At 41.9% G+C, this 17,781-nt stretch overlaps 1 protein-coding gene across 1 annotated transcript; it reads right to left on the reverse strand.

The window, feature by feature from the left end:
- Positions 1-3,862: 3,862 nt before the first annotated feature.
- On the reverse strand, positions 3,863-16,900 carry PSMC2 (proteasome 26S subunit, ATPase 2). Its single transcript, XM_063308046.1, has 12 exons — positions 16,746-16,900; positions 15,164-15,201; positions 14,032-14,113; positions 13,147-13,246; positions 12,071-12,202; positions 7,242-7,314; positions 7,026-7,121; positions 6,143-6,307; positions 5,427-5,514; positions 4,957-5,159; positions 4,230-4,326; positions 3,863-4,121 (listed from the first exon to the last, which is right to left on the reverse strand). The coding sequence occupies exons 1-12, from the start codon at positions 16,813-16,815 to the stop codon at positions 3,964-3,966; spliced, it is 1,302 nt and encodes a 433-aa protein (XP_063164116.1). The 5' UTR covers positions 16,816-16,900; the 3' UTR covers positions 3,863-3,963.
- Between the last annotated feature and the right edge of the window lie 881 nt (positions 16,901-17,781).

Consider the following 17,781-nt stretch of genomic DNA (forward strand, 5'->3'; position numbering starts at 1 on the left):
ATGAAATGGAAAATGCATTTTGTTCCAAGAGCAGAACAAAATGGCCCGATTTGCAGGGGCATCTGCAAGGGGGAGGTGGGCTCAGAAAGTCAAAACAGTCGCAACTATGCAATCAAGTCTTCAACCCAGACTGCTTTCATTGTTCCAAATGAACTGTATTCAGATGGAACAAAACTAGAAACGTTTCAGGTGTTCCTGTTATTGGAAACAATGAAGATCACTTTTGTTCGGAAGTTTTATTTCCAGAAAATTAGCAGAATAGCCCAGAAGGGCTGGCTAAGTCATTACGGCGTTTCCTGACATGTTCCATCCACAAACAGTAGATTTTGCTGATTCTTAATAATAGCTACTGCATGGGAGAAGAGGATCTATGCAGGGCGGTGGTGTATGTACACGATAGCCTTTACCTCCCCAAACACAGAGGAGCACTGAATTAAAATATAGCAATCAGTCATGTATGATCTTGCTCAGCAAAACCAGTCTTTTTAGACTTGAAGCGATTTGGGCCAACAAACCTGAAGCAGCCAGGTCAAATCAACAAGTTCAAACACCTTTGAAGCAAAATGCATCATGGACTGCACCAACAGTGCACAAGGGGGATGAAAATAATGAACACATACTGGAGAGCTCACCAGCAGGGAGCCTTGGAATTGTTAAATGGGCTTTGATGAGGGATTGCACAGAGAACTCAATGTCAATCAAATATGGTTAGCCTTTGTTTTTTAACTGATTACTCAAAAGCTCTCAAAAAACCAGTACTTAACCATTCAATTAAGCCAAACCAGTATAACCATCTTTTGGAAAAGAAAACTATGTGGTTGAGCCTTTTGGGGAGGGAATGTGCATGCTCTTTCGTCCTGCTGCTTATTCTTAGAAGGTGAAGACTCGCAGCAAGAACATACTGATGCACCTCTCCAAGCTCAACAGCTTAATTTTGCGTTTGCCATTAGCATCATAGCACATCCAACATTTGCATGTGAATGGAAGTAGAGTAGGGTGTGCACATGGCCGCCTTTGATGTCAAGAGCATTCTATCATCAGTTACCTGCTTTCCTTCCCAGGCTACCAAAAATAAACCCAGCCCATGAGGTCCAATTTCCCTAAAGCAAAGGCACTTTTTAGAAAGAAAAGCAGTAGCATCTTTTCCAGATGGTCAGGCAATAGCAAAAGACGATCTGTGTGGGGTGAATTCTGTCTGAATTATATGCATCACACTGGCCAGAACATTGCTCCGTGTGCCCCTGTGCTGTAGGTGTGAAGTGTGCATCTACTGATTGGCCCATCTGCATGATTGTTGGCCATATATGAAGATTCTGGAGTAGGTCTGAGGAACATGGAAGGCCATACAAGGAATCAGAATGAATTCTACTACAACCCAAATGGTGCAAAGCTATAGAAACCTGACTTCTCCTGTAGCCCAGTACTCAGATACTACTCAGGGAGTGGAAGGGAAGAGTGAGAGTAGAGGCTCAGCCAGCTTGCCTTCTGGCCTTCTCCAGGATGACTGACTTAGGTGACTTAACCAGCTCTTAACCAGTTTGCACAACTTCACTCCCTCAACTCACTCCATTAAGTCTAACTAACCTTTGCTGCTATATTGACCCACTCAGAACTTGTCAAAGGCAAGACTCCAAATACAAGCGGTCACATCATGTGGAACAGCACAGGATGGTCAAAAGAGCACTCCCAGAAATTGGGGTGTTTTGTTTCAAAATTAAAACAGAATTGTCTTTAGTTGTGTTCCTGAAGCAAAACTCCTGAAATCTGCATGCTTTGTTCCGAGCAAAGTGCACTGCTTTGCACACCTGTGTGACAAGAGTGTGTTTTTGGGGTAATCATGGATCCACATGTGTGAAATCAAAATGAGTTTTGAGGGCAAACCTAGCCCAGTCTTTTCACATTGTGCTTTGCTTGCTGACTAAGGGAAAAGGACTTAGTTTGACTTCACACAGGAGAAGGGGCAGAGAGAGAGTTGGCATGTGGGGTGGTGGGGAGGAGGGTTAAAACTTCCGGGTCACAGCAACAAAGGATGCTGGGGAGGGTCTCACTGGCAGCTGTTTTAGAACGGTTATAAGGGACTGGACAGCTCTGATAGCATGTGAAGTCGGTCTGTATCCTGTGGTTTCTATCCAGAGCAAGATTAACTGGTAAGCCTACAATGGACTGAGCAGTTGACTCTAACCAGGATTTATGGGGTGTGGGGTGAGACCAGGCTTAATACCCACTGAAGTATTTGAGGGTACACCTTGAGAAGGGTGCTGAAGATACCCTACTTCAGTTCAAGGGACTGAAGATGATGAAGATAGCAAATGAAAAGGTTTGCCTGCCAAAGGATTAGCTCTATTTATTTATTTAGGTTTGCCTGCCAAAGGATTGGCTTATATTTATTTGACTGGTACGACTGCTCAACTCACAATGATGCTTCCATTGGAGAGTAAATGCTACCACACCAACTATTTGTAAGCCCTTTGCTTAGAACTAGGGTGAGAATTTGGAGCAGAACTAGGGATTAGGGACCTGGGGCGGGGGCGCACGTACACTAGGAAAATAGGTACAGCAGGCTTACATCCTACTGGGTTAAGACTGGCTTACTTAGAAAGCTTTTGGGAACAAATGCAAGCCAAGAGAAAAACAATGGTGAAAGAGCAAACTGCTTCCCTAGAGAAAGGGGGGAAACTGCCTGCTAAAGAATGCAAACAAATTAGCAACACTGAAGCCGCTGAAAACTGCAACTACTTATTTATTCAGGTAAGGCTTAACTTATATCCAAATTGCTTCCTTCTGTCTTTGTAAACTGGACTAAAATAAGAGAAAAATCTGGAAACTGTGTGGTCTTCCCCTTCCCAGATACTAAACCTGTGTTTATGCCTCCATGGTGACACCTCTATTCTTTACACTATTAATACAGCCTAAACCATAGCAGAACAATAAATGTTAAGCTAATCCTAAAGTTTGAAAATCATGAAAATCTTAAGGAGAAAATGGTTCAATAATATTGGATGCCACTGTGTGGTAGAGAGCGCAGAACAAAATGGACCAAACACAGAAAAGTGGTAGATAATACTAGCTCAGGTCCAGCTACACAATAAGATCCAATTTTAAAATATTGCGGAGAACGGAAATGAGTTACCTATAGCCATAGAGAAATCAGAATTTAAATGCAGCTGCCAGTAATCTTTATCTTTTATTATTTTTTGTTTTACTGATTTGATTATGATTGCGTTGATTGTTGTGAACTTCCCAAAGTCATTGAGAGTCAGGCAGTACACTATACAATATATTTAATAAATTATTAATACCTGCACATACAAACTCCTTCCACCAATTTTTTTTTTTTTAAAATGGAGCAGTTGGAATCTGAAACCGAAGCATTTCATACTGCAATAGTTGATGAGATCCCACTTGTCATTTTATATAGCCAATTCATTCATTTTTGTATGGTGATAAATCTTCTATAAACATTATGTTGGCCCTCCACCACGTCACCCACAGCTTATAATAAAGGCAGTCACCAGCAGTACAATGCCTTAGCTTCTTATTCTTTCTTTCCTCTTTTTTAAAAACTAATTCCACCGCTCCAGCATTCTTAGATGCTCAGCCCTAGTCCTCAAACCAGCTGGAGGAAACCATCTCATGGGACAGTTGCTCATGTCTAGGGACTTGTGGACCAAGGTACTACTGTGCTCTTCTCAAAGGTATTCCTGATGCAAAGCTTAACTTAAATAGGGTGAAGAGATTTACACTTGATTTAGGAAGTATTAAATAAAAAACAAGAAGCATTAATGTTTGGAGTTGACTTGGATCTCACAATCATGAGTATCACAATGAAGCCGAACATTTATACCTTCAGTAATGACCACCATTTAAGTTGGAATGTTCTTTTTACTTCTACTCATCCAGCTACAATACAGCACTCCACAGAAACAAACTATATTTTTTGAGGGTTATCTGAGAGGTCCAGGGTTAGTTGTAAGTCATGTATCGTGGGGTAGCGCTGAACTTGGCATAGGACTTGATGACTTTGTTCACAGCATCCAGGAAGTCTTTCTCAGTGGCAATCTTTCGCCTTGCTCTGATAGCAAACATACCTGCCTCCGTACAGACACTGCGAATTTCAGCACCTGTGGGGAGTGGGGTGGAGGAACAAAAATGGATTTAAAAACAATGTGAAGCATGATAACAAAGCATGAGGGAGAGAAACCCAACAAAATCTACAATGTTTAACTTACCAGTGCTATTAGGACACAATCGAGCTAGCAACTCAAATCTTATGTCTCTTTCAACGCTCATTGAACGAGCGTGTATTTTGAATATGTGAGTTCTTCCCTAAAGAAAGAAAGAAAGAAAGAAAGAAAGAAAGAAAGAAAAAGAATCAGGCTTTGGTTATGACAGGCATACAAGAAATAAGTCAGATAGTTAAGTAAATGTGAGTTCCCTTAAGGACTGGCTTTCAAGAGGACTCCTGGCTCAGATCAAGAAGACTTGCCCTGCTCTTCCTACAAAAGGCAAGACAGATCAGCTCTGAGCATGCCAACGTGTGCCAGAACAGAGAGCAGATGAAGTGTGAGTAGGGATGAATGCGTGTAGGAGTAAGAGAAAGGATGGGCTATGTATGGAACAACTAGAGACGCATTCTACTATCACCTCATACTTGTGCAAGGTTCTTGGGAGGGGAGGGAGGAAGAAAAGGGTTTGGTCAAGCTCAGCCCACTCTAACCTAGCATGTAGCCCCCCCCCCCAATTAATCTGAGGAAATTTGATCCTTGAGCAAAAAAATTGCAAACTTGCTAGAGAAATAATGTTTGGTCAAAGTTGCTGTTTTAAGAGGTACACAGCTTAGAGATGTAATATGAAAAGTCTATTTTCACCAATAGTCACTCAGTTCTAATAAACACACTAACATGTTCATCACCACCACCACCATCACATTATTCAAAAATAAAAGCATTCTAAAACCTCTAGATCTGGTAGGCTAAATTCAATCTTCCTATCTAATCTTCCAGGCCTCATCAATGCAGGATCCAAGGTATCAGGTCTGTTAGTTGCCATCAACACTTTAATATTCCCTCTTGGATCGAAGCCATCAAGTTGGTTGATCAATTCCAGCATTGTGCGCTGGACTTCATTGTCTCCTCCAGCCCCATCATCAAAGCGAGCACCTAATGAAGAAACAAGTAGTTCAGAATTGTCTGCTGACTAAAGATGCTGACTAAAAGCTAGGCAAGTTTTTGATCCCACACTGTCAACACTGACTGCTTATGCTGGTATTTTACAAATAAATTAAAAGCAAAACAAAACAAGATATAAATATCCAGAGAAAGAGCTTCTTGGGAAGGAAGCACTGTTTTATTTCCATTATAAAAAAAGAAGATTCACAGCCAACGTTACATGATGTATTAAAGAAATATACGCATTCTGAGACCAACCTCCAATAGCATCAATTTCATCAAAGAAGATAAGGCATGCCTTTTTAGTCCTGGCCATTTCAAACAGCTCCCGAACCATTCGAGCACCCTATTAAACCAAAAAGAAGGAATATTAAACCAAAAAGAAGAAAACAAAGTAACTATGTTTTTCTTCTGTCAGCTGATCTGTTATGCCACTTAAAATTTCAAAAAGTGGATCCCAAATTACTCTAGTTGAACCAGCTTTTAAGTAAATGTGAGTTCCCTGAGCTCAAAATTATTTATACGCGTGAAACCGTACTGGCTGCAGACCTTTCCACACTCATCACCCAACATACAGTCTTTTACGTACACCTTACATAACGAACAGCGTTTTGAATCTATATGCTAAAAAACTGCCACAGGCATGAGGTCCCAGCATTCCTCATTGTCATGCAACAAAGCAGGAAAGGGGCAGGGAAAATCCATCAAAATGGAATCACAAGTATGCCATTCATAGCAGTCTGTAATGTTCTGCACCCAAGATCCAACAGAAGGACTTGGATGATCTAGATCAGTGTTTCTCAACCTTAGCAACTTGAAGATGTGTGGACTTCAACTCCCAGAATTCCCCAGCCAGCCATGGAGTTGAAGTCCACACATCTTCAAGTTGCTAAGGTTAAGAAACACTGATCTACAGAGAAGCCAGGCAAGAAAACAATCTAGCTTGCAAGATGTTCCCCGACATTATCCGTTACCTCTCCCACGTATTTCTGCACCAGCTCAGACCCAATCACTCGGATGAAACAGGCATCGGTCCGATTTGCAACAGCTCGAGCACAAAGTGTTTTGCCTGTCCCAGGTGGGCCAAACAGAAGTACTCCTTTGGGGGGTTCAATCCCAAGGTTGACAAATCGTTCTGGCTATAAGCGGGGTGGGGGGAGAGAGACAGAGAGAGAACACAAAGAACTGGGATTAAAATCTCTAGAATTGATCCCATCACTGACTTTGCAAACTGGAGCAAAGAGCTTGCCAGAAGGAGCCGAAGATTGCCATAAGGTTATAATTCAAATGCTGTCAATGAATTATCACGAACCTCTTCCATTTTTAAAGAGATAGAGAACCAACTGAGGGCCCACAGGATATCCCAGGAGTTGAAAAAATGTTAGGTAGTACAGTAGTAACAAAATAAATGATCCAATGGCAATTGGTACTCATTCCACATTCCAAGCATATGCAACTGTGCACTGCAGATGTTATGGATTTCAATTCCCTCAATATAACATGGATTGTGCGAACTGTACTCCCAAATATCTGGGTGTCTCCTTTTCATTCCTGTAAAAGCTCTGGCAAGTTAAAGGAAGAAGAAAATAACCACAGGCAACTTATTAGCAGCTTCCATTGTTTGCTGATAATGACATTTGATCTGTTTCTTCTGGCAAACCAAGATCAGAAGCCAGCAACAAACCATGGTATCTGAACCTGGGTTGTTTAGGAGAAGAACAAGCCACAGTGCCTTATTGAGATTTCGAATAAACAAACTACAGAAGGAGCATCCACAATCTATGCCCTTCTGCTGGGAAAAGCCAAGTCTACAGCATGCTGTTCATTTACGGTTGAAGGCAAATGCTTCATACTTACATGAAGCAAGGGTGTTTCCACCACCTCTCTCAGCTTCTCAATCTGCTCTTTGCATCCTCCCACATCACTGTACGTAACATCCGGTTTTTCCTCCACCTTTGTGACAAAACAGATGTCTGTATGTATTTGTAATTAGAAATTTCATACATGTTCCACATGAAGAATACCCGATTAGAAAAGTTAGAGATACCAAGAAGAATTAAGAAACATCTTCACCTGCATCATAGTGACAGTCGGGTCAATCTTTGGAGGTAGGGGGATGTGGATCTGATATTTGTTTCTGTCCACGCTGCATAAAGAAATTGAAAAGCCTTATTTTGGATGTGTCTTTAAAGCCCTTTAAAAGCATTCCTCTAACATGTTCTTCAGCAAAGGATCGTTACCTTGTCGTGGTGCTGGAGCTTGAGCACCTCAATGATGCCATGAGCTAAACCGTGAAGGGCCACCCAAGACGGGAAGGTCATGACAGAGAGGTCAGACTAAATACGATCCCTGGGGAAGGTAATGGCAACCCACCTCAGTATTCTTGCCGTGAAAACTAAATGGATCAGTACAACCAGAGATATGTCGGTATACCATCGGAAGATGAGACCCCCAGGTCGGAAGATGGTCAAAATGCTACTGGGGAGGAACAGAGGATGAGCTCAACTAGCCCCAGACGTGATGACGCAGCTAGCTCAAAGCCGAAAGGACGGCTAGCGGCCGACGGTGCTGGTGGTGAACGGCGAATCCGATGTTCTAAGGATCAACACACCATCGGAACCTGGAATGTAAGATCTATGAGCCAGGGCAAATTGGATGTGGTTATTGGTGAGATGTCAAGATTAAAGATAGACATTTTGGGCGTCAGTGAACTGAAATGGACTGGAATGGGCCACTTCACATCAAATGACCACCAGATCTACTACTGCGGACAAGAGGACCACAGAAGAAATGGAGTAGCCTTCATAATTAATAGTAAAGTGGCTAAAGCAGTGCTCGGATACAACCCAAAAAACGACAGAATGATCTCAATTCGAATTCAGGGCAAGCCATCTAACATCACAGTGATCCAAATATACGCCCCAACCACAAATGCTGAAGAAGCTGAAGTAGAGCAGTTCTATGAGGATCTGCAGCACCTACTGGACAACACGCCTAAAAGAGATGTTATTTTCATCACAGGAGACTGGAATGCTAAGGTGGGCAGTCAAATGACACCTCGAATTACAGGTAAGTATGGCCTGGGAGAACAAAACGAAGCAGGACGCAGGCTGATAGAATTTTGCCAAGACAATTCACTCTGCATAACAAACACTCTCTTCCAACAACCTAAGAGACGGCTTTATACATGGACTTCACCAGATGGACAACACCGAAATCAGATTGATTACATCCTTTGCAGCCAAAGGTGGCGGACATCTGTACAGTCGGTAAAAACAAGGCCTGGAGCTGACTGTAGTTCAGATCACGAACTTCTTCTTGCACAATTTAGGATCAGACTAAAGAGATTAGGGAAGACCCACAGATCAGCTAGATATGAGCTCACTAATATTCCTAAGGAATATGCAGTGGAGGTGAAGAATAGATTTAAGGGACTGGACTTAGTAGATAGGGTCCCGGAAGAACTCTGGACAGAAGTTGGCAGCATTGTTCAGGAGGCGGCAACAAAATACATCCCAAAGAAAGAGAAAACCAAGAAGGCAAAATGGCTGTCTGCTGAGACACTAGAAGTAGCCCAAGAAAGAAGGAAAGCAAAAGGCAACAGTGATAGGGGGAGATATGCCCAATTAAATGCAAAATTCCAGAGGTTAGCCAGAAGAGATAAGGAATTATTTTTAAACAAGCAATGCGCAGAAGTGGAAGAAGACAATAGAATAGGAAGGACAAGAGACCTCTTCCAGAAAATTAGAAACATTGGAGGTAAATTCCAGGCAAAAATGGGTATGATCAAAAACAAAGATGGCAAGGACCTAACAGAAGAAGAAGAGATCAAGAAAAGGTGGCAAGAATATACGGAAGACCTGTATAGGAAGGATAACAATATCGGGGATAGCTTTGACAGTGTGGTCGGTGAGCTAGAGCCAGACATCCTGAAGAGTGAGGTTGAGTGGGCCTTAAGAAGCATTGCTAATAACAAGGCAACAGGAGACGACGGCATCCCAGCTGAACTGTTCAAAATCTTGCAAGATGATGCTGTCAAGGTAATGCATGCTATATGCCAGCAAATTTGGAAAACACAAGAATGGCCATCAGACTGGAAAAAATCAACTTATATCCCCATACCAAAAAAGGGAAACACTAAAGAATGTTCAAACTATCGAACAGTGGCACTCATTTCACATGCCAGTAAGGTAATGCTCAAGATCCTGCAAGGTAGACTTCAGCAGTTCATGGAGCGAGAATTGCCAGATGTACAAGCTGGGTTTAGAAAAGGCAGAGGAACTAGGGACCAAATTGCCAATATCCGCTGGATAATGGAAAAAGCCAGGGAGTTTCAGAAAAACATCTATTTCTGTTTTATTGACTATTCTAAAGCCTTTGACTGTGTGGACCATAACAAATTGTGGCAAGTCCTTAGTGGTATGGGGATACCAAGTCATCTTGTATGCCTCCTGAAGAATCTGTATAACGACCAAGTAGCAACAGTAAGAACAGACCACGGAACAACAGACTGGTTTAAGATTGGGAAAGGAGTACGGCAGGGCTGTATACTCTCACCCTACCTATTCAACTTGTATGCAGAACACATCATGCGACAAGCTGGCCTTGAGGAATCCAAGGCTGGAGTTAAAATCTCTGGAAGAAACATTAACAATCTCAGATATGCAGATGATACCACTTTGATGGCTGAAAGCGAAGAGGAACTGAGGAGCCTTATGATGAAGGTGAAAGAAGAAAGTGCAAAAGCTGGTTTGCAGCTAAACCTCAAAAAAACCAAGATTATGGCAACCAGCTTGATTGATAACTGGCAAATAGAGGGAGAAAATGTAGAAGCAGTGAAAGACTTTGTATTCCTAGGCGCAAAGATTACTGCAGATGCTGACTGCAGTCAGGAAATCAGAAGACGCTTAATCCTTGGAAGAAGAGCAATGACAAATCTCGATAAAATAGTTAAGAGCAGAGACATCACACTGACAACAAAGGCCCGCATAGTTAAAGCAATGGTGTTCCCTGTAGTAACATATGGCTGCGAGAGCTGGACCATAAGGAAGGCTGAGCGAAGGAAGATCGATGCTTTTGAACTGTGGTGTTGGAGGAAAATTCTGAGAGTGCCTTGGACTGCAAGAAGATCCAACCAGTCCATCCTCCAGGAAATCAAGCCAGACTGCTCACTTGAGGGAATGATATTAAAGGCAAAACTGAAATACTTCGGCCACATAATGAGAAGACAGGACACCCTGGAGAAGATGCTGATGCTAGGGAGAGTGGAAGGCAAAAGGAAGAGGGGCCGACCAAGGGCAAGATGGATGGATGATATTCTAGAGGTGACGGACTCGTCCCTGGGGGAGCTGGGGGTGTTGACGACCGACAGGAAGCTCTGGCGTGGGCTGGTCCATGAAGTCACGAAGAGTCGGAAGCGACTAAACGAATAAACAACAACTAACATGTTAGGAAAGTGGCTATGCTCAGAATATTGACACACTAACAGAAGAGAGCTGCATTGCAAGCCATGTATGATATCAGGATTAGATATCAGTTCAAATTTTACCGTTTTTGCTCTATTCCTCTGCAGTTAAGGCATTTTACAGTGGGCTAGTACTTCAGAAGAAAGCAAAATAAATTGTATCCCATATTATGCTTATAGAAATTACTGTCAGTTCCAGCTAGATGTCACAATAATTAGTTTATTTTATATCTTAATGACCATATTACAGACAGATGAAAATGACAACTAGTTCCAAGTGCAGCAGTCAGAATCTTAGCTTGGAATGTTCCCCAATAATCATACAAATCAGACATGTGAAAATCTGGTTTGTTATCAGCTGCATTCTAACCAGAATGGGCTCTTGATCTTTAAACTCTTCCTTCCCTGACCTGGGTCTCCCTAGGTGCTTTCTGCTACAACTCCCATTGTCTTAAATGTGGCACTGGCCATCATATTTGGAGGGCATCAATTGAGGGAAAGCTGCCCTTCGTTACACAGACCTCACTTACCTGATTAAAAGAAAAAAAAATACTGGTGAATGAAGATTTTCCTAGGGAAGCAATAAGATCTAGAGCTTTCTGGAGAATGGCACTCAGATTGTGAAACTTTCTGCAGAAAGATTCGATGTTGCTTATGGATCTTCTCTTTCCTTGCTTTGCAAAAGCTGGTGAAATTGATGCTGTTTCTAACTGGGTCTAAATTCTTTCCCAAGTGGTCAATATCATTTGAAATGATAAAGTCTGTTATGGTTTATTGTATCACTTTTCTGTAAACCACTGATATTGCTATGTAACAGTTAGATGTCATTTTATGTCTTCTACTTTATCTCCAGGCCAGATTTAATATACTGCTTAAAACCCATAAAACCCAAAGAGCCCACAGCCAGGATCACCGAAGAACTGCTTTTCCTGCATGAACAATCAACAGAAATTATCTTCAGGAGAGATAAAGCAGCCTAAGATACAGAATAGGACTTTCTCAATAGCAGTACCTCCTAAGGGTTGTTAAACTGACTCCTTCTCTGATGCATTATAGGCAGATAATCAAGGCATTTTTATTTCACTTATTAATTCCTCATTTGGTACTTTTACTTTTGACTGTGTCAGACTATCAGTCAGGAGATGGAAAAATGCCTGCTGAAGAATGCAAGCTATTCGCAAGGTTGAAGCTGGTGAAAACTGAACTAATGGTTTGGATTGCAAGTGTATCCCAGGGGGACAACGTCGCACAAATCAGGGCTTACTGTATTCTTTTCCAATACTGAATTGTAATGAGAATTGTATTATTATACGTAACAAGTAATTTTTGGGAACTACAACACGATACATACTTAATCTCACAAAATTATATTTAAAATATATTGAAAATAGTTACTCTTGAAGAATCCCGGGGTGATAAAGCATTAGCACCAACTCACCCCACTCTCATTCCTTCTTCAATGTCAGTAGGTGCCACCTGATCGCTAAGATCCACCACAAATTTGGCAAATTGTTTAACATTGATAATATACTTGGGGTCCTCAGAATCTGCATTGATTATCTTTGTACACCTAAGCAAAAGAGAAAACAATTCAATAAACAAATCAAGTTTAACCTGCCAGCATTCAGCCAAGGATTATTCACAGACAGCTTTAACCATTTACACTAGTATTCTGTTTCTACTTTGCTTGTTAATTAAAAGTAGCTCTTTTTTCTTTATGTTACATTTTATTTCTTCATTAAGAAGAGATTTCTTTTTTCATTAAGATGAAAATATCAGCAACAACAAAGGAAGGGCATATACACTGAAAAGTGCTTTCAGTGTTATTGCCATTCATCAAATGGATTTCAAAAACGTGAAGAGAAGCACCACTTCAAATTGATTAAACATGTTGGCTTTCACCAGATGCAACAAATGTTTGGGCAAAACATGCATGAAGTTAAGAGGTACTTAAGCATCTTCTAGCAAACAGCTCCCTGTGAAAGCCAACATCTGTACCATCACATTGAAATATAGCCCTGTATGTTATACTGGAAGCCTTTAGAAGATCTGAAGGACCAGCTTGGGGATAGATCATCCTGGAGGAACTCTATGCGGCTGCTAAGAGTCAATACTGATTTGATGGCACATAATCAATTAACTGAGAGCCAGGTTGGTGCAGTGGTTAAGGCACCAGGCTAGAAACTGGGAGACCGTGAGTTCTAGTCCCGCCTTAGGCACAAAGCCAGCTGGGTGACCTTGGGCCAGTCCCTCCCTCTCAGCCCTAGGAAGAAGGCAATGGCAAACCAGTTCCAAAAAACCTTGCCAAGAAAACTGCAGGGACTTCTCCAGGCAGTCTCCAAGAATCGGACAGGATTGAACAGGGGGAAAAAAAATCAATTAATTATACCGGAAAGGTCCCTAAGATAATTTCACTCTTTAACAAGCAGAATGTGTCATACATAAAGGACTGAACGCTATTCATTTTGATAGGGCCTTGCTGCCACACTGACTGAACAACAAAGTAGTATATACCTGGCCACCTGCAGTGGCTGCTCACTCTGAAGAGTCTGTTTATCGGCAGCTAGATCCCAAAGGGCAGGTGGAGCCAAGCCAGTGTCTGATTCTTTAATGCCTACAAGGGGGGGGGGGAACAAAACCAAGGAGCCATTTTGCCATTCAGATCAACACAATATATTCTCAAGGCTTAGCTTACTATAGCAAATTGCAACTACCAATTAAACTCGAATGTGACAAAATAAAATAAAATCTTTTAAAATCAGTGCTATTGTAGGGTCAAAACCAATGGCCTGAGCAGGGGTGTACAAAAAGGGTCAGTCTGAAAAAAGCAGCATACCATAAGCCCCGCCCCTTTATACAAGGGTGGAAATGTCACTCACACATCCAAAAGGGACAGAGCTTGCAGCGTGATGCTGCTTTTCTCATTTTGATGAAAGCAGCAGGTGCCTGCAGATCTTCACAGTCAAACAGTTTGAAAATTTTACAAGGTGGATAGAAAACATTTTAGCACTCTTCAGAAATTATACCCAGAAAACCAATTCTTTAATAGATTTAAACTGGGCCTTTCCAAATCCTAAACCTTGCTCTTAACTACTGTGTCACCCCAATTTTCCATGGAGATTCTTGCTGTCTTTTTTTCCAAGCCAATGCCAACATTCCCAAGACTACATTTAAGCACCTTCTTATCTGATTCTACCTTCTCTACTTCCCCCTTTTTCTCAGCTGAAGAAACACTTTCATTTCTTTCCTTCTGCTTAATCTCTTTTCCTCTTTTGAGCTTTTCTGGGGTGTTACCACAAATGATACCCTGAACTTCACCTCTTAGGAAATTCAGCACTCTGAACAGTCAAGGCCAGCATGAGACAGATTACTGCTTCTAAAGCTTAAAAAAAAAAGTACCTGTGAGTTCATTGATTTTCTTAAGTAACTGTTGAATGTCATCTTCTACTTGTTTGATTTGCCTTGAGTATGTGCTCTGGCCCTGGATTTGAAAAAGATTACAGACTGAGAAAACCAAGCAATATTTGTGTTACTGCAACCTTAAACAATCTATCCCAATTTCTGCGATCTAGGCCCGACAGCTTCCTCACCCTGATCACTGGCTAACCCTGGTCAGTTGCAGGTGGTTCTCACACTAAATGCTAAGGAGCAAAGCAGAGCTCCCTTGCACTGAAAACAGGCACTGCATGACTGAGCTACAGCCCAATGTTTATTTAAAGTTTGTAAGCCCTGCTTTGTTTAGGATATGAACTTAAGAACACGATCACATAACATTTTCCTGCAGGCACTATCAAAAAGAGCAAAACTCACTTGGAAACTGAAACACATTGAGCTGGAAAGGTGAATACATCCTCAGTGCAGAAATCTTCACTAAAACTACAGATGCCTTTGCAGATAAAATGTTACTGTTGAGACATCAGAGAGTATAACTCCATGCTGAGTTTTATCCCTTTCTGAGGTGCCTGAACAGGGCTCTAGTATTAGCCTCATCTGAACAATTTCTAACAAAAAACAGTGTTGTGTGGTAGATAATCTCTGCTAGCCAAAATGACAAAGACTGAATTCATCCCAGATTCATCAGGAGATGAGTTTAGATTTCACAGATTAAACAGAAACCTATGTTTCAGATCACACTACGTGTATGATCTAGCAATTCATTGCAAGAATGTTTAAACCGTATTTAATTATTTATTTGGTAAAAAGGCTCTCCTGCAGGTAACTGTCTCTTCTTTCTTACTCCATTCTCTTTCTCCCTCCAACAGCAGCTCTGTGTGTATGTGTACAAAATACCCAATGAGGAAAATACTCTATGCATCTGAAGATGGAAATTGATCCAAAAGTGATCCAAGAAAACATATTCAACAATCAATTAGTCTTTTAGATGCCATAAAGCTCTTTCTCATCTTTGCTGCAAAATGTGAATATCCCTCTGGAATCCTTATCAATTTGTTTAATGCAGATGCTTCCTAAGTATTTCATTATGACCAGTTCTCAAAGTATGCTAGAAGTGGTAGCTACATGAAGTACTTACATAAGTTTTCAACAGGGCAATATCACCTTCATCCAAAGCTGAGAGACATAACAGAGATAATTTAAAATAGTAAAGGGATGACATTTTACTTTGTTTCCCAATAGATAATAACAAGGTCATTACAGTAATCTCACTTTATCATCAGGTACTATATATACAACCTTATAGGACAAAACGGGAAAAAAACCCCTGAGCTTTGTTCCATTATTTCATCTCTTCTCTTCTACATGTACAGTGGTTCAGGGCAAAGAAATTAAACAGGTGTGATGGACTATGAATGTGGAGACCCAGATTCTAGTTCTCCTTCAGCCGTGGAAGCTCAGTAGGTGACCCTGGGATAGTTACTCTCTTTCTCTCATCAAGTTGTTGTTGTGGGGAAAAATAGGAGGAAGTGCTAGGTGCTTCACTATGAGCTATAGAAGGAAAGGAAGGATATAAATCTAATAATAAACTAAATAAAGCTGGTACTGTAGAGATAATTTGGCATTCCGAGCAAACCGTATGATTACATTGCAAATAAATCTGATTTTTATCTTTAGGAATTAATTAACTCAGAAAGCATGTATATATTGATTACAGATTAGGCCTTTGGCACTAAAGTTCCCTTCAGGACCCATTTCAATCATCTCTGTTCAGAAATAGCTCCAACCGATTTCAACAACTGCTATTTGAGGTGGCCAAGTACGAGAACCTCTGTGAAACAATACAGTTGGAAAGTTGCAGCATTATCAAAAATTAAAGGTGATTTATAAGTTAGCAGCTTAACTTACTGAAGTGCCACTTATGGTCTAAAAGGTAATGTTCCATCACAGGTAAGCTCAATGAAAATCAGATGAAGCCATTTCAGTTCAGAAATGCTTTTCCATGCTATCAGAAACAGCCAAAAGCAGTTTTTAGGCAGATGAACCCACCTGAATTCAACCAACTCTTGGAAAAAAGAGGGAGTACAAATCTAATAATAAATAAATAAATACCCTCAACCAGCAGTAAATGAAACAGTGTTTTACACTATTTTAGCAGTGTTGAATGATCTGCTGATTTTTACAGTAAAATTATGCTGCACAGCTCCAACCTCCTAACTCTGCGCCTCTTCAGATGCTGTTCTGAACTATAACTCCAGCCATTTAAACGGAGCTTAGGGTTCCATCCGGAGGACACGAGCGTAGGGAAACATGGATTTGTATAAATGCCCTTCATTTTTCAGCTTCGCCTACTACTGGAGCAAGTATGAGGAACCGGACAAGGCCGCCTCAGTCTCACACTTGGTCCGACTGGCATTATCCGAATAAGCCCAAAGCGCCTTAAGGATGGAAAGGAGACGCGCATTTCAATTCCGGTGCGTGACTCTCCTCAGGCTGCATTCACACAACAACTCCTGACCCGGTTAGGTCATCAACCCATTTTCACAACAAAGTCAATCACAAGCTGGCTTCGCCCAACACGTTAAGCCGCCTAGGCGAGCTCCGTGCGTTGCGCGAATGCATCCCTGAGATCTGTCCTCGGCCTGGTTAGGAGGGTTGTGTGAACACAGCCGCCTTAAAGGGGCCCAAGTTATGCGTTACCGCCTGGGTGAAACTCTTACCACGGATAGGTTTATCCTCCTTCTCCTCCTCTTTGGTTTTGCGCTGATCAGCCCCCAAATAATCCGGCATCGCGTCTCCCCTGTAGCCGCCCCGAATACCACTGCCCAGCCTCGCACCCTCTTCCGCGCATGCGCAAAATCCCTTCGAACTAGCCCTGCATTACGCAGCACCTTGCCATTCTTTCCTTCCGCGACTGGGCGGAAAAGTCCGCACCGGAAGTAGCTCGTGGGGGAACCAAATCGGTGTCGGACCTACTCTATGATCCTTTCCCCCCAACCCGCGGGGCAACTGGCAGTAATGCCTAGAAAGATAATGCTGGAGGCAGTTTGTTTTGCTTTCGTTTGGAGTACTAACGCTTCATGAGGTGCCTCCACTGGAGGATACAGCAAGAACTGCAAAATTTGAGCTGAATCCTGTAATTGGAAGAATGTGTACGTGCATATATACACAGATATAGACAGACATCTTTATCTAGACACATACAATCATACAGATTGTATGTGTGTATACACATATATACGTGTGTATGTACATATATATACACACACAGATACAGACAGACGGTGTGTGTATGTGTGTGTGTGTCTCTCTCTCTCTCTCCATATTTTCCTTTGCTTAAAACAGTGTTTTTCAACCTTGGCCACTTTAAGTTGTGTGGATTTCAACTCCCAGAATTCCCTAGACAGCCAAGCTGTCTGGGGAATTCTGGGAGTTGAAGTCCACACAGCTTAAAGTGGCCAAGGTTGAAAAACAGAGGGTTAAAGCGATGGGGGTTGGCTGATAAACTTGATTTTCTCCTCTTTGGTTGAAAGCCAAACTCCAGCCCAGCTGACGGGGGGAAAGCCCAAAGGCCACCCCTTCACCGGGCCATCCATTTCGTTTCTTCCGACCCGCCACGCTTTAGTTCCACGTCGACCTCGTTCTATTTAGACCTGAACTCTTCTAGCGGGGAGAGAAACGCTCTCCTGCCAACGGCCCTTGGCGGGCGGAATTGGGCTCCTCCGCCGGAATTGGGCTCCCCCGCAGCGGCTCAGG

Source organism: Candoia aspera, chromosome 7, assembly GCF_035149785.1.
Source record: "Candoia aspera isolate rCanAsp1 chromosome 7, rCanAsp1.hap2, whole genome shotgun sequence".
Taxonomy (NCBI): Eukaryota; Metazoa; Chordata; class Lepidosauria; order Squamata; family Boidae; genus Candoia; species Candoia aspera.

Coding starts and splice junctions, on each gene's coding strand:
- PSMC2 (XM_063308046.1), bottom strand. CDS start 16,815: ATGCCGGATTATTTGGGGGCTGATCAGCGCAAAACCAAAGAGGAGGAG. Junction 7,315..12,070: donor GAAGAAGGAATGAGAGTGGG/GTGAGTTGGTGC, acceptor TTCTTTATGCAG/CGTGGACAGAAACAAATATC. Junction 5,515..6,142: donor TGCAGAAATACGTGGGAGAG/GTAACGGATAAT, acceptor TTGGTTTAATAG/GGTGCTCGAATGGTTCGGGA.